The sequence below is a fragment of the Strigops habroptila genome, chromosome 4 (genome assembly GCF_004027225.2).
Source record: "Strigops habroptila isolate Jane chromosome 4, bStrHab1.2.pri, whole genome shotgun sequence".
Classification (NCBI taxonomy): Eukaryota; Metazoa; Chordata; class Aves; order Psittaciformes; family Psittacidae; genus Strigops; species Strigops habroptila.
The window spans coordinates 69,942,913-69,960,844 of NC_046358.1; the positions used below are offsets into that span (position 1 = coordinate 69,942,913).

The 17,932-nt window shown below is 44.4% G+C and overlaps 1 protein-coding gene across 1 annotated transcript in view; it reads right to left on the minus strand.

Annotated features, from left to right (window-relative positions):
* Window positions 1-17,932, minus strand: part of C4H16orf71 (chromosome 4 C16orf71 homolog) — a 100,779-nt gene that overhangs the window by 44,196 nt on the left and 38,651 nt on the right. Inside the window, exon 12 of the mRNA XM_030482253.1 lies at window positions 184-328. Within this exon, the coding sequence (XP_030338113.1) occupies window positions 184-328 (145 nt within the window). The remainder of the gene's footprint in view (window positions 1-183; window positions 329-17,932) is intronic.

Below are 17,932 nucleotides of genomic sequence, written 5' to 3' on the forward strand. Positions count from 1 at the left end.
AGCCCAGAATCTTCTATCATTTCTTTTGGGAAAGAGATGGGAACTGATAAAGCAACACTCAAGATACTTTGTCCCCCATGCCTACAGCACCACATCACTCTCCATCTTCATACATTCACAGACCTTTGCCTCCACCTCAGTATCAGCACATGATGGAACCTCTGAAGGAAAACCAGACCTTACCTGAGCAGGAGAGCAGCACATCCTGCTGAGGATAGAGCAGGCGGAGTCCACAGGTATCCAGACCCGCACTGAGCACCAGCTGCAACATGAAATGGGTAGCCAGGGGACCTTGGAAGAGCCTTTCAAACAGCAGCACCATGGCAACCTGAACAGCAAGAGCACATTGGAGAAGTGAGCCAAAAGCTTCCAAGCCCTCAACGACCACACAGCTGTATCTCTTCTGCTCACCTTTAGTTCTCATGCTTTACCCACACTGAAAGAGCTACAAAGAGGCTTTCTTTTATGTTCACATGCAATTCAGCTTCAGATTGAATCGCAGATAGTTATAATACTTATGACTGATTACTTCTGCTGATATAATTGTGCCTTTTGTCACATAAACCTACTAGTAAAAAACCTGCAAGTTCTCTGGGGCAGAAGCGCATCCCTCCTGCTGTCTAACTTCACGTAATACAGAAACATGGTTAAATAATAAAAGACCAACTGGTTGTTTCTTTATACCTACATAAAAGTGTCAAAACCAACATTAAAAAAAAAAATTAAAAGGCAGACACACCTCTGGTTCTGTACCACATTTACATTTTGAAGTCTTCTTTACCAGACCAATGCAATTCAGCCCATCCTGGTCTGTAGGAAAGCATACACCAAAACAGACTGAATGTCTATACCCAAAACGAAGCAGATTATTATTACTTTTCCATCAGAAGAAATATTCCTTCAAGAACGAAGCTCTTTATGACAGAACTCGTGTGGTGGTACGGGTGATAAATTGTCCAGCTGTAGATCAGACAAGTGTGATTGTAATGGCCTCAAACATGTGCATGGTCCTCCTGGATAGAAGACAACTCAACACTCTCCCCAGCAGCAAGCTTTATGGCTGCAGGGAATGCCAAATGAATTCATCACTATTGGACACTTTAAATGAAATGCTACCCCCCCCAAACACGTTATAAGGCTTATACAATCATTATAAATGAAGATATAAATTTACACCAACCATAAAAAAGTGGTCTAATTAGGAATAAAGCTCTATTTCTTTATGTTTGTCTAGCTCAAGCTCTCCTGCTATTAACCCAGTATTCAGCAGCCAGCAAGGAAGGATTTTTCTGTGGCTGCTCTGAGTCCCTGGGGCTCGGCTGCCTGGGCTCAGGGCCAGCTCTGCTAATGCAGCTCTCCAGCACTGCACAGCCTCAGCACCAGCCCAGCTGCCTCTGCTTTGGCGCCAGGCCTTTGGCCTCTGCTGAGCTTTGCTGCTTTGCCTTGGCCCAGTCTCTTAGAGTCCCAGACTGGTTTGGGATGGAAGGGACCTTAAAGCTCATCCAGTTCCAACACCCTGCTATAACCAGGGACACCTTCCACTAGAGCAGGTTGCTCCAAGCCCCTGTGTCCAACCTGGCCTTGAACACTGCCAGCAATGGGGCAGCCACAGCTTCTCTGGGCAACCTGTGCCAGCGCTTCACCACCCTCACAGGGAAGAGCTTCTGCCTAAGAGCTCATCTCAGTCTCCCCTCTGGCAGGTTAAAGCCATTCCCCCTTGGCCTGTCCCTACAGGCCCTTGTCCAAAGCCCCTCTCCAGGCTTCTTGTAGCCCCTTCAGGCACTGGGAGCTGCTCTAAGGTCTCCCCTTAAGGAGCCTTCTCTTCTCCAGGCTGAACCAGCCCAGCTCTCTCAGCCTGTCTCCAGAGCAGAGCTGCTCCAGCCCTCGCAGCATCTCCATGGCCTCCTCTGGACTCGCTCCAACAGATTCACATCCTTCTCATGTCACAGGTCACTGTTTCTGGCTGTTACCCTAGCTCACAGGCTTTCTGGCTTGACCTTGTCACTATGGACTCTTGGCTGAGCCTGGTTACTGCTGCTCTGCTTTTCTTGTTTGGATACTATGTGACTGCACCCTCCTCTCAGGTCGCTGGCCCTCCTGCCTTTCCGTTCATCTCTGCTCCCAACTAGCCTTCCCTTTCAGAGTACCCTGCCCTTGCTGTGAGAGGCCTGTACAGACCCACTCCAGCAGGAGGATCCTGAGGCACGTCAAGGAACTGTAATGAAGACATGAGGCATTTCCCAACTGTGCCAAGCATAAGGTATTTTCAGCTCCTAACTGTGGACCTCAAGCACCTTCCAGGAGCAAGCCTGGTACATCTCAGCAACTGCTCAGGCTTGAACTGCTAAGTGTTCAGAAGGAACTTCGTTTATCTGCATCTCCCTGAATCAACACTATCAGGAAACTAAATTCTGTCAGATCAAACATGCTGTTTGGTGTTGCACAAGAGCTAAGAAAGGTAAGTTACTACAGTTAACAAGTTATTGTGGTTGGACATCCAGTACATTTTGGTATGTACTCCTAAATATGAGCTATGTTACCTTAACCTTCTTTTCCTCTGTGGTAAACTAAGTGGAATCACATCCTACTTGTTCATACAACACACACAGTTACTGTAGGTCAGGTGGTACCAGAAGCTTCAGAATTAGCTTTTTTGAACATTTCTGAGCACAAGTTTTAGATAAGTTGTATTATATATTGGCTCACAGTCCCATGGGTTTAGGCCATCAAAATTCTGTCTCCTGTTACTGATTTGCACCTAGTTGGTAGCAATTTCTTCAACCTCCTCATTTCATAGTTTAATCTTCTGTGGCTCGGAGCAATCAGCACATCAATACTGATGACACAAAATACTCATCTGATATATTTAGGCCTGAGTGAGAAATATTTCAAGATCAGTATTTGTACCAAACCTCAAGATTAAAATATTCCAGGTCACTTAATCATCTCTCATCTTCCCACATCATCCCATAAGTCAGAATGGAGTGGTTTGCGTTGGTTTTTCTTTTACCTTGGTGGCTGTATCTCTGAAAGCCTCAATGTTGCTGCTATTAGGGAAGCCTTTGTCATCAGTTTCAACTGTCTGCCAGTAAAATCCATTTGGCACTGCAAACACCTTCCCCACTGCCTGAAATGCACAAAGGACATCTCTTACCTGTATGTTGTCTTGATCTCTCAAAATACGGGTAGGAGAAAAGATAGTATTTTACTGCTAGAAAGGACATTAATGGATTAAGCTCATTAGTCCAGTGTTGTTAATCTATCATCTGCTTTCTTACAACCATACCATTAACTCCAATTAAGTGATATACCAAGAATGTGAATCTGGAACTGCTTCTGGAGACACTGAACATTCCCAGGGTCCAACCCAGTGACCCGCCAACGTGCAGAGCACCCACTGACATGAACAGGAGTCACATGCAAAAGGCATTGCAGGATCAGGCTGAGCAGACCTTGATTCTCCAAGATTGCACTGAGCATCCAGCAGAAAAGGGCTTTGTTAAAGGAATGCTCTAATTAGCTAATGAAATGGAAGGGAAACAATTTGCCTGCAACCAAAATAGGACATTTCTCCTGTGCTCATGTCACCGCAAGTGACACGTATCTGTAAGTCTTATTTTGCCACATACTCATGGATAGGCAGAAAGACTCTTGCATTTAGGTCACAGCTTTCCAGAAGTGTAGTGTTTCCCAGTTTCAGCACCTTATTTTGTTTCTCATCCATTTTCCGGGCAGCCAAGCAAGCAACTTGTACAAGTGCCAGTTTAAGGATGTGTCACTCATGAGAACTGGCTGTGACTGCATGCTCAGTAAGCATGGCCACAGTCTGGGAACAAATGTGGCTTTGGGAAGTCACGTTTCTCAAGTTCTGGTATGGGAAGAAGTGATGTTCACAGCTATGCCAATATTGAACATTCCAGAATTACAGATGCATTTAGGCAGAGTTCACAGTGAGCAGGATTCATTCTAAGACTGAAATAAATTTTAAAAGTTCACTTTGGAGACATAAGTTCAGGTGGTGCATCTCAGAGTAGCTTCACTATTTTAAAGACTCTACTTTGATTTACAGCAGTCATTAATCTGCCCCCACCTCATGGGACCTGACCTTTCCAAAAAGGAAAAAAAGGAATTCTATTTCAACATGACCTCATCAGGACTTGTATTAGGGATAGAAACTGGACTAACTGCCTGACAGACTGTCCATTCTGGATTATGAGGGTTATAATGCTGCTCAATTGCATAATCCTGGAAAATATTTCCTTTTTCCACTGCTCAGCAAATGACAGGCACTTCATATCATCTGACAAATGTTTAAAAACAACACCCAGAAAATGAAATTAATTTTAATAATATTAAACCCTCTCTGACATCTGCCTTTCTGCTTCAGTAACCTTTTGTGTTTCCTCCTTCATCGATTTCCCGTGCTTCACCAGATGTTTGCCTAAAAGCAGAACTGGGGATCTCGCTTTTCACCCAGTTTCAGGCAACATGTCTACACCAAACCAAGAGCTTTGACATCTCTTGGTGGATTTGTCCATTTTGTCCTGTGATTAATTCACCAGCCTCCACTGTGATATCACACTTGGAAGATACCATTAGAGGAAAACCAAGAAATGATTGATTTAAGGAAACAGATCTTCACTGTCTCCAATGTTTGCTGCCAGGTCCTGCATGCAACACTGGCACAACACAGTGAGCACAGACAAGCCCCACAAAATGGGAATGCACCAAGACCCCAGTGTCCTGTTGATTCAAGCTGCTCCTTCACCAAACCTCAAGTCTCTGATCTTTCCAGAAGAAGGAAAAGGGAAGAGACATACATAGCCAAACCGACTCCAGCCTACATTTTCATGGAAACCTTCATTCTAATACTCCAGCCCCAACTAGGACACAGAGGATGCACGCTGGGAAACCCAAAGTAAAAAGCGGACCATCAGGAAGAACTATGGTGCAGGCTGTGGATCAGTGGTGATCCCAGGTATGCTGCCACATGGTCAGCCTCTCTTCCCGCTGGAGCAGGGATCTGGCCACTGCTAGGAATCAAGGTCTGTGATCTGCCAGACTCTGTTTTCCAGCAGCCAACCTGAATGTGATTTCAAGAAGTAACAGCAAATGAAGCTTGGAAAGTCTTAGTTCTCCTAGAAAATCCTTCTTGTCACAAGTAAGAAAGCAGTCATAGATGGCTGCAGTATGACAGCCTCTGCTTTGTGCACTCCAGCTAAAATGTGCTAGTGAAGAACTCCCGACACTCCCTTCCTACGCAGTACACAGGAAGAAGAGGAAGAAAGCAACTTTCCCCATTCATGTAGGAGGGAATTGCATCAAGTCAGTTGTTATAATATTGAGATGAACCCTATTTGACATCTAATGCAGAGCAACCCTCCACAGGCAACTGTGGGACCCCCCTCATGTTGAAATCATTTGGGTGATTTTGATGCTATCTTTATGATACTTTGGTGCTACTTTTACTGTTCACTACAAGAGCATGCAGGTGTGAGGATTGTATTGGTTTCACCTCAGGGCTGCTTCCTCTCTTGTGCCTCCAACAACATAGCTGTAAAGCTTCTCTGCAAACACAGCAGTTCAGGAAGCCTCTTCCAGGCTGGCTGATACATCATCTCTAACTGCTGACCTGTCCCTCAGAGACTCCCTCTTCACGTTCTGCACAGAATGACTTAGAGGCAGTCCAGCCTTTAATACCTACCTGAAAGGAAGACTCTGCAGAATCAGAGCACTAAATCTCATGTCTCATGGTAAAGGCATTACACCAAGGAGGAAAGGTCCCCCACAGGCAACCAGCGGTAGCCACAGGAGCCCCAGGGATACTTTGGTTTATGCTGTGACAGGCTTCAAACCTGGAATCATTTAAGCACAGCCATTTCCATTACTATCCCACTCACCTCCGCTGTCAGAAAGCAGGGCTTCTTACAGCACCAACATCATCCTCTCCATCCACATTGCCATGACCAGAAAGAGCAGAAAGGGAGGGCATACCCTCCCATTTGTCAACCCTCCTTTTTGTCAGCTATCCTTTTTCTTACTTGTTTGGGAGACAAATCCTGATTTCTACTACCTTCAGACACAGGAGAAGACCCGTTTGAGCCATAGCCAGGATTGAACGCGCACCATTCTTTCAAGAAGAAACCCAGAGCTTTGTTTCAGACAATATTACTGAGATGAAGCCAGACAGTTATGGGAAGAAAACTCAAAGCACAACTGAAATGTGCTGTAAAATACTGAGCAGAAACAAGAATAAGCACATTTTAGAGAAGACTGGAGCTGCGTGCAGCAAACCCATGAATATTTAACTGTCATACAGCAACACAACCCAGTCCATGATCTCCTCTTCTTGCTTACAGTGTATTCCCTTCTCATTTCCAACAACGAAAAAATCGCTTTTGCTGTCAGATGATCTAAGAGAGTCTTTTAAGTTGCAGTGAGTCTTCTAGACTGCTTGCCAGCCACAGCAGGGAAACAGGAACTGCAGGAAGGATTTTTGTGCGCTACACAACCTCATCTCCTCACATGCAAGGTACTTCGCAATGCTTGGCCATTATCACTATGGGACCAAACTCAAATCCCTTGGAGAAAGATGCTGCATCCTCCACTATCTCCAGGGACAGATTGTACATTCTGTGTTTATTTAGAACTTCTCCCTTTCAGCTCCACTGACCAAATCAGTGGAAGCAGAGGAAGCACTACTGTCACTCTAGCAAAGGCCTTGATGCTAACACACAGGCAAGGCTCATGTCTGATGTGATTCATTGACATGTGCCCCTGAATTAGGCAGCATTATTCTCAAACTCTCACCTGCCTGCTGTCATGAATCACAGTTCATTAGCATTGTATTCACAGAATCCCAGACTGGTTTGGGTTGGAAGGGACCTTAAAGCTCATCCAGTTCCAACCCCCTGCCACAGGCAGGGACACCTTCCACTAGAGCAGGTTGCTCCAAGCCCCGTCTAACCTGGCCTTGAACACTCCTCATGAAGATACAGCCACGCAGCTATTCTGTGGCTGCACTTACGGATTTGTGTCTATAAGAGCATATAGATGAGGCTCCAGGACAAACGTCTCACCCACAGACAAGTCATATCCATGTGGAATCATCAGCCAGAAGATGTGCTCTTGCCAAAGCTGTTGATACAACTTTATCAGGCTGCATGGCAGACTCAGGGTGCCAGACACATGAAACCTGCCCCTGAGCACCAACTCCCATAAAGACAAGCCATGAGCCAGATTTGGAAAGCAAAGAGCAGGATGAACCTGTCCTTTTGAACCTCCGGTTTTACAGCCTCAGCCTGGATTTCAAACCGTCAAGCTGCTGGACCTATGGCTGGCACCTGCTCCTCGTGCTGGGTCTGCTTTGGGGAAGCAGATGTGGAGGTGCTGTGCTGGGCACTTTATCCCTCCCTAATGTCCATTTCAGCTGCCCAACAGTCAAGTCTTTCAAGCTCTGCAGAAGCTTTGGAGGAGGAAAGCATAGCCCTGAGCCATACACTAAATCTAGGAGCATACAGCAACATGTGGATCAGGTCTAAAAGCTGCCCAAGTTGTGCTGCAATCCAAGTAGCTCAGTCTGAGCTCTTCACCCACACAACATTACGTGACCCAGCTTAGGTACTGCTTAAAGCTGCTAGACTGCTGCTTCTCGTGCAGCAGGAAAGGAGAAAGAAAGAATACACAGGGCAATAACCCCAAATCAAAGCTGCATCACTGCTAACACCATGAGGCACTGAACCACAGCGTACTATCAGCCATTTCAGCCATTACAATCTGAGACATGCAAAGGCAATGCCCACACGGCCAAGGGCCTGAAGAGAGCTGGGTGAGAAGCTGTTGTGGCGGTAGCAAGTAGCAGTTCTCTCAGCAAGCCTATCATTAGCACTGAAGGTAAAAGAAGTCACAGTAAAGGACAGTGGAAGATGCTGAAGCCACTCAGCAGGGCTAAGGCCACAACACTTGTCAGTGAAATAACATCAGGCATTCAAACTCTGAAGCTCAGTCTTCTTGCTGAGCCCATGCTAAAACACAGACTCGCAGCTCGAAGATTCTCTGGAAATACCTCTCCCACTTCAGAGACTATCCACAGAGTTAGGGTCGCCACACACCTAAATTAGTTGCCCAAAGTGCACAAAGCAACATCTGATGCAACTGGGGCTGCTTTTCCACAGCAGGGAGGAGTCTAATTGCACCAGCAGTGCATTGCTCCTCCGCTATGCGGTTATTTCACTCTTTGCACAAAGGTTTGCAACTTTCAAAGCTTGTGTGTAGGTGTAGAGCTCCTCTGGTAACATAGTTGCCATCAATTCTCTAGCAGGGAAATCCCAAAAGCCTGCAATACCACATAAAAGAACTGCTGTACTTTCTGTGAGCCCACTCCCATACATCAAATTTCCTGTCAGTTCAGTCTGTGCCGTTTGGAAGTGTTGGCAGCTCCGAGTTACATCGCTGGGGCAAATTTAGCTCCCTGGATCCACTTCTGGAATTATCTATGCATAGCCAAAACTGCATTAATGAATAAATAAAATGGAGCTTTGCTCAAGTTAAAAGAGAGGAGGGAACTTTGTGTAGACCTGCCTTTAATCAGCACCATTGCCTCAAAGGAGAAAACACAGCCCTTGTGCTGGAAGTCAGCAGGGAAACTAGCTAAAGGAGCAGCAAGTAGGAACCTAAGCACCAGGAGGTGCAAGAAAAGCAATTTTCTGCAACTAGAAGGAAAATATCTCATTTGCCCGGAATGAGATATTCCCTCCAACCTTAACGATGGAGGTTCCTCTTCTCCCTTGAAACCTCCCTGACGCAATCATCCATCCAATGCTGCCATGCCCTGACTCTGTCCTAGCAGGCACCTGTATAGATTGGGAGTTCAAGGACATGCTACAGAAGGTGACCAAAATGTGGTGAGCATTAGGGGTTGCACCCTTTGGGCAAATGTCCCAGCGTCCAGCACTGAGAGAAAGCAAGAGAAATCCAGGGTGAAATGGAACAGTCAGAGGAAAAGCAGCATCAACACTGCGTACGTATGTTGTCTGTATCCCTAAGGTTAATGCTTGCATCCTAAGGCTTACCAGGAGAAAGTACTTCTATGCTAAAATGAAGAAATCCTCTTTTTGCTGTCAAGGGATGTTGCAGTTAATGACTTCCACAGGGATTATGTCACTCCTAACCTAACCTGGGGTTTTAATGAGTTACTCTTCATATCAGCAGGTTAATAGTCTGTATGCACAGCATTAATAAGAAAGCCTCAGAGAAAAACAGACAAAAGCAATCTGTTTGGAGTTCAGAACAGACTGAAAACACAACAGACCAGCCAAGTGAAAACAAGACATTGGCTCCTGCACTAACAATGTGCTTAGAGGTTATTACAGTTACTATTAACATAAAATTGCTCATAAAATCATACACAGAGCTAGTCAGTACACAAGCAGGCAGCAATCTTACCTGACGTTCCCCTCCCTCCACTCCTACCTATTTCTTCCATCAACCTGTCAGGATCTCTGTCTCAGACTGTAAGCTACCTGGAGCAGAACCAGGTATTCACTGCATGCTTTTCAACACGTAGTTGCAGGATCTTTGGTCTACTTAGTTTTGTATACACCGCCTCAAAATCAATATAAATATCTAAAAAGCAAGCAGGGATCACTGGCCTTGTACAAAATCTTCAAACCAACAAAGTTACAGGAATACAATACTGAGTTTTCTCTGTGGTGCTTTTTGGTTGTATTTTAATGACACTTGGGAACATTCTCAGTACTGCTTTGTAAAGCTGCAGGGCAGAGAACAGGGTTTGCTGCTGCCTGCTGAGAGCCTGGCTCACTGAGCCTGGCTTTTAGAAATCAGCCTCTCTGTTTAACTGCAAGATACAGCTGTTAAAAAGCCACGCTACATAGTGGCCTTGGTGTCATTCAGGCCTGCGAACCTGAGTGGCACAGAGCATGTGAACTTGGGAAGGGAATGCGGTCTTTAAATTGATTTCAGTTTTTCTATGGCATCAAGGCAAAGATCCACCCCCAGAAAGTGCCTGCTATCTAACTGTTCAATTTCTAATGATTTATAATTCCCCTAATAAGGGATTTGCATAAAAGCCCTGACTTTTAAATGATGCCTTATTTTATGCCTTAAAAGCATAGAGCAGACTTATCTTCTACAAGTACGTCAGCCTGCTTTATAGCACTCGCTTCTACTTGAAAGCTACAGGGACTGCAAACCAACAACATTAAGCCTCCTTTTCCTCCACAGAAGTAGGATAAACCTTTAGGCAAATTGCTAAGTGCACTGCTAAACCCCTAAGCTTTCATGGCATTGATACTCACAGAGTAATAGTAATCCCCAAGTCTGATTGAAATTGCAGAAAGATTCTCATGCTGCATTATTTTCCTTGTGAATCAGAATTGGGGTCTTCACCATTTCCTGGAATTGTGTCTCCAGGTTTTTGTTGATTTAGAAATACTGGGAAAAGACCACGACTGTCCAAAAGCTGGAGACGATATGGGAAAGAAATAGGTAGAACATTCCCCCAAAAGCTAAGGAAATCAGGTCATATGAAGTGCTTCTTTGAAAACCCGGTCTAAATATTCACACTGAGGATTGGCTGTTAAAGGCCTAAAGGCAAAGATGGATGCCCTCAAGAAATAAACTCCCCCAATAAGCATAATGAATTCCTGTAATATTTTGTTCACTTGAACATCTGTTATGGAGCCCTTGCTAACCTGGGAGAAGTGAACAAGTGAATTATCATTCTCCTTACAGACAGCACGAGGTGAATGTTCTTGCAGACATCTCTAGGCAGGCACATGACTCTAACACTTGATTTTAAGAGGTGCTATCTTTGTAATCTCATACACTTCAGTGGAAATCTAGGCTTAAAGCGTTTGTTTTCAAACTGTTTAAATCCTCAGCGAAAGGAAATGAGAATACCTCTTAGCACTGGAAGAACAACAACTGTTACTGGACCTAATGAGGGGAAAAAAATAATTGCCAGAAGTCCAAGCATTTCTGTACAGTACCTGAGGATCAGGATTAACAGCAGTGACACCACTGAGCAGGACAGAGGGAATTTCAGGAAGAGGACACAGCTGGTTTTGGAACTGATCAGCCAGTTCTGCCCTCCACCGGGTAACATCTGGAAGCCAGGTACAGGCTAGAAATGCAGAAATCTGGTAAAAAAATGGATGTTTCTTGTAGATCATCTTTAGTCTGCGAAGAGTCAATAGTTACAAAGCACTGATGATGGCTTCAGGAACTTTCTGTCGTGTACCATGCACCTGTAGCAGCTTTCTCAGTCTGCAGCCAGCCCTGCCTCACACTTCACACATCTGCACTTCAGATTCTGCAAACCAAAGCCCTAGATTAGCTTCTCAAACCATCACACCCTGCGACCAGAGCTCTAGACCTGTGCCCTCACTCACAGAAAGCATGCTCTTTCCACGATCCTGGGTCCTATTTATCACTCCATAAGGTCTCTACTCCCAAGCCTAAAGACACAAGTGAAGGTCCTGCCGCTGTTGGGGCTCCTGGCCCAGCAGATGGGACTGGAGAGAAGATGCTGTCTGCAACAGCCAGTTATACCCATCAGCTGTGTGGAAGGGCTCACCTCACGGCTTGGGGACATGCCTCTACATAGACCTGACTCAAACAAAGCATCTCTTGGTGAATGCGCAGGAGAGATCAGCAGCACTGCCCTTTCTCCAGAGCTCTCAACACACTCAGGCTGCTCAGCTATAAAGCTCTACCACAGATGATGATTGGTGAGTTAATAGCAGTATTCACCTGGTTGCAAGCCACTGGTGTAAAATAACTTGCTCACAATATTGGTCGGCTGACAAATATTACTCCAAAGCACATTACATACCACACTTAAAGAGGGAGGAAATGCCATAAACAAGAGCATAAACCAGCCCAATACAATGAGACATTAATTTGTAAAGGGTTTCATAGGGATATAAATAAAAAGCTTTATTAATTTCAAGATTTTTTTAAGATTGAGTCTAACATTAATGTTGTTACATTAATATTGCACTGCACTGCTAAATTACAGTTTCCCATCACTGAACCTCCCCTCTAAGTTTCTTTTTCTTCCAGATTGGTTCTTAATCAGTAAGACCTCGACAGAACAAAACTGGTAACCCCGATGAGACCCAATTAGAAATGAACAGAATCAACAACCATGCAAAGCGTCTTCTCTACAGCAGCTATTATCACACCTAGGAAGTGGAGCGCAAGCCTGGCAAGGACTGCAAAACCCCCCAAATCTAATGACAGAGATCGCAAGAGATCACAGAAGGTGTCCCTGCCCGTGGCAGGGGGTTGGAACTGGATGAGCTTTAAGGTCCCTTCCAACCAAACCAGTCTGGGATTCTATGATTCTGAGCCACCACAGAATCACTGTGTGATCAGCTCATATAGACCAGAACCATGCTGCTCTGCAGGGTGCTGGTATGCCTAACTGGGAATGCTTAGTAGATTCTTAGAAAGCATACTCTGTACAAATCTAATTCCCATCAGACAGGCTGTAACTGCAGCTTGTCTGTCAGCATGCAAGAGTTACAAGAGTGGAGTGTACGAGCATTTGTTTTGACAGCAAGTCAAGAACCTAAACCATGCAAGGGTGTTTGAATTTGCCTCGCTTTTATCAGCTGTTTGGAGGACAGAAATAAAACAACCCAAACTAAACCCCAAAAACCTGACAGAAATGGGAGGCAACATAGCAGAACCACTACATAGAGAGATAGATGCCTTCCTAGCTGAATAGGTCTCATTGATCTGCTAAAAACAGGAGCTTTTGCCTTGAGAAACCACTATTATGTTTGTATTCATAACCATTAGACCTTGGGATAGAGAACTAAAATGTGACAAACAATAAAAGACACACAGATGACAGTGAAGTGTCCAGTAAATAAAAAGTTGATGGCTTAGAGGTCTAGAATACAGCTCAGCTCCAGTTAATAACAATTTGGGGCAGGGGGGAACCCAAGCAAACTAAACCAAGGAAAATATCCTAGAAACAACCCATAGTACCTTGATACCTGCAGCTGCCTTGGTCCTGTTCTTGGTGATGAACTGCACCCCAGCATTACAGTGTGACTCTAAAGCAGGCAACAAGCCAACATCAAATAACATCAAAGCCAACAAGTGACAAATGCACTCAGCATGTTCAATCACAGCAGGGTCAGGAATTAACAGGGGGCAAGCTGGGGAAAGGGATACCTTGCCTTGTTGATACTGATAGGGCCTTAAGCTCTTAGACCAGCAATCCAATGTCTGCTGCAAAAATCACAGTCATATAACAATGTGAAGAAAATTCATGGCCAACTGTCACTTTGCTATTACAACATATGAGTACAGATACACAAAGACAGGCATTTCCATGTTAGCATCAAGCAGGCACAAATCTGGACCTAACAGTTTGTGTAATCTTGTACGTATCCATCTTTGGCACTGGATAATACACTCTGGACCCTACACATTAAGAACATTAAAATAGCAATTTGTCATAATGCTTCTGGTTAACGTTTACACTACTTGGTATGGCTTTTTTTATAGAATCCAAACAAAGACTAAGATCACCCTACTTATAGCAAAGAGATGCAACAAAACCACCCGGAAACCCAGTCCTATTTTGAAGGTAAGCCCTGATAAGTGGTGCTCTTCATGCCTGTAGGAGACAACTGGAACGAGAACCTGCCACAGCAGAATTTTGTTACCAGATTCAATCGTTAAAAACCTCTATATTAACAGTACAGCAAGAGCATGAAGACCTAAGTGTGAAGAATAAAATCAATTACATTTTTCTCCAACAGTAGTTGAAAATGCTCAGGGAGGAATGGGGAGACAAGACTAGTTGCTGTTGCTTCCCTGGTCTCTGCTGCAGCTGAATTTCTCAAAGACTTGTGTTGTTCCTATCAGCTTTTTCTCTGCTGGGGAAAGCAGCAGCTTTACAAATGGCTTGAGAAAGCAAAACTGTCAAAAGCCATTGCTACAGTAGAGCCTCTAATGAGAGGAAACCTCAGTTACACATAGTCCTACTTTGAGCAACACTGTCCAAATGCCTTGGATGTCCACTGCCGTACATACTAGCTGAACTCAAGCACTGTCAGGAACTGTAAATGAGGCACCAGAATAGCATTTACAACTTATATATGGACTGGAAGCTCTGTACAGCTTGTTCCACCAACCTGTGATACAACACATCCCTGCTCCAACCTGTTCAGAGAGCCCAAGCCCATAGCTTCAAAAGTTCATTCATTAATTGCATAACACTGGATAAGTATTTTGAGCATACTCAGTGCTCAATAATTTTGATGTTTTGGCCAACACCTCAGCTGAAACTAGCAGAGAGCAACAAGGCACGTGGACAGAAGGCAGGTCAATCTGTCCTCCTCCATTTTCTTTACTCCATACAGCAAACATCTTGGATTTGGTTGCTTTACACAGAAATCAGCATTAAGCCCTTGTCCTAGGGCTTACTCCTGTCCTTGATCCTTAGTATCATTAGCCCTTCATGCTCTTGCTGCCAGGTCCTCAAACACTAACGGCAAGGTTGCTTACTGTTTTGGGGTTGGGGTTTTTGGTAGTGTATTAATCATGACATTTGTTGTCAGCATCAATCATTTCCTTGCAGAAGCACTGGAGCCACAGCTGTCATACTCCAAGCTTTATGATACATCATGGGCAACATAATCTTTACTGCTCACAGGCAGGCAGCTGCAAGCAAAGAATGTTTGCTGCAGCCAAGTAGGGGAAGCACAAGGATGTTTTAAACCATCTTTACACCTCTTCTGCCATTTAAACTTTACATGGTGTGCTCAGCAGGTGTGACTCTTATACCTGGGCCCCCTAAGACCACCTGCTATTGGGTCTTCTCAGCAGAGAGGAAGCATGGAAAATGAGCACATCCATTGCCACACTCCTGTTAACATTACCAGAGGTGAAGCAGGCAAAAATAGGGTAGAAAAATCTACTACCAGCTCACTAAAGCCACAAGTGCTGGTTTGAGCCTCCTGAGAGAAACTCACCAGCCTCAACAGAGCACAGGGCCAGCACCTCAAAGGTTATTCAGTCACAGGATAGTTCTTCAAACAAATGACCCACAGGAGATCTGGGGCACACAAGAATTGCTGCTCCCCAGCTGTAGCTGGGTACATTTTCCAGCAAGTCAGCTATTCTGCATAGGTAGGATAGCCATTTATACCAGGCAGCAATAGCAATAATACCTGTCTAAAAACTGTCTCCAGAAAGAGACATTTGCTCTGTGAAACAACAAACTAGAGCCCAGAGCTGCTATTTCACAGCTCTGCTGTTCTCAGGATATGACTTCACATCATCTCCTTCATTACACCTATATGTACTGGGTTGTCAGTTGTGTGCTACACCTCTCAGATTGGCATTCTATTGCACAGCACAGACTGTAGCCTACTAGAACTGAGGGAACAGTCTCAGGTCCTGCCTCTGGGCCGTGACTCCTGGGAGCCAAATACCAAGACAATATTCCCTCTGGAACTTCACATAGTTAAAACAGAAGAGGAAAACCCATAATACATGCCAAAGATATATCTTCTCTAAATCCAGTTAAATTTCTGCACTGTGGGGTTACAGCCTCCAAAAATGTCTTACCAGCTAATGAGCAGTAGAGACAAAAAAAATACACACCACAGAGAGCTAGTTTCTCATCTGCACTAAATCTAAATTCAGCATAACTGAGGACAGCTTGAGTTGGCAATCAGCTGGAAGCAATCATTCAGCTCCCACAGTACTGGGCTCTTCCCCCCTCTAATTTAGAGCAGCGCTTGTGCTCTGTACTGGCTCACTGAAATTGGAGCTTGAATTGGCATAGCCAAGCCTGGGCCTTAGTGAAAACCAGTGGTCACTGCCTATGGCTGCTGTGCATGACTAGCAAGTGTAAACACTGCTACTCACTTTTATCTTCCAGGTCTCAGTGCTGCTCTGGGCTGAAGACTCATCTGCTGGTGTTAGACAAGCATGTAGGGCCAAGGCACCCCCTTGCCAGGCCTGCTGCAGCCCTACCACCTCAAACAGAGCTTTGGGTCCATCTTTCATTTTCACAGAAGGCACCTGTAAATCCATTTGAACATAATTTCATTTTTAGATGGCTGGATTTAGAAACTCAAAATAACCCTTTATCTTGCTCTGTTGCTTTTGAGTAGAGCCCCATAATGTACAATAATCCAGGGAGCACTCGTGCTTGATTTGTGGATTAACTGTGATTTAGCTAGTAGAAAAATCAATAAAGTCCAAATTAAATAGGAATAACATGTAGGGTTTGATAAGTCATAGGATTTATTTTCTCTATGTGGACTTGCAAACTCTGACTTCCAATAGTTTCACTATGTGAAAGTAAGAATTTGCATTAGTCCTATATTCTAGCAAGAAATGGGAACAGTCCCTGTCAACGCTGCACTTCATGTTCTTGTCACAGTGGCACCATGTGCTGCCTTTATTAATGGTAATGAAATTGAGCCAACCTCAGTTCAAAAATCAATGCTAAGTGGTTATGCTATTCTGGGGAGCTGGTACAGGTTTCCCAAATAAGCCTTGGTCTTCCCTTTTAGTGACCACTAATAGCCAAAACCCCTCAATCCCTCCCCAGCAAGTACACCTCGTGTGAGAAGCAAATATTCTATTTTTCAATATAGACCCAAAACAATAAGGGTAAAAAGCAACTTCTGCCAACCCCAAAAAGAACACAGGACATCTTTTATCATGAATCAGTTTCGTTCCAGAGATAGGGTTCGAACAGGACAGACCACTCATTGGCTCATAAGGCTGAAACATAATGAGCTTTACCATAGAGAATACATGAGAAACTTTATTACAGGGTAGAAGAGAGGCAGAAATGACACTTGAAACAGTTTGGAAAGGCACTGTGTTGCTGCAAAGCATTCTGAAACCTGGGGAGCAGGTGAAAGAGGGCAGAAGGCTATGGGAATGTCAAACTAAGGCAACTGCAAAGCCATGAGAAAGGAGTAGCAGCCAGCATGTGAGGCAGAGATGGTATGTTTGAATTACAGGAATTCAATTCCTTCCCTGGGTTCTGGTGAATACAGAAACCACTATGTCTTGTTCTCATGGTTGGTACCATCACCATGATCTCTAGATGGATTAACAGCTCTGCTATTTACTGTATATATAAACCAAAACTATTTACAGTGAGATAAATGCCTTCAGAAATATGTTCTTCTCACAGGACCTGAGTGGATACTCAAACTCCTGCACAGGTCAGCTGTACGACTCAAAATAGCACTGTCAAGTCCTTGACTGCTTTGAGCACTGGTTTCACATGGGAAATCCTACAGCAGCTCCACCACTGAGGAATGCTCCCATCGGGAGGGTCATGCTCTCAACTGGTAGATATCAGCACATGTCCAATGAAATCAATAGATATGCGGATTTACGCAAGCCTGGAGGCCAGTGAATCAGTGGAGGGACATGAATTCTGACCAGATCAGAATTTGGGCTAAATATGCCTCAACCTTTCCACTTGTTTCAATTAAAGACTTTTTCATTGCTACCCAACAGCTGTTTGAGAACCTCTCTGAAATAAATCAGTAGAGTTTAGCCCGTTTTCTCCTGGGCACAAAGTCCATCACAACATTTGACCCTGCAGTCTTAGTAGAGTGACACTGAGCCCTAGTAGATGAGATCCCCCTTGGAAAGAGCTGCTACAAATCAGAGCTCAGGTTTAAATGGGAATAACACAAGGGAAGAAAACTCACACTGCAGCTGGTCATGGGCTGACTAGTTTCTGAATGGAAGATTCAGGCTCTGGTGCTGCTGAAGTGATGATTTTCATTAGCACTGAACTAACATGAAAGAATGTTAGCAATGTTTTGATGGAAGTGTGAACATCCTTAACAATTAATACTGTTTAAGTGGAGTTTAAGTGATTTAAAAGCCTTGTCTGCTCAGGGTC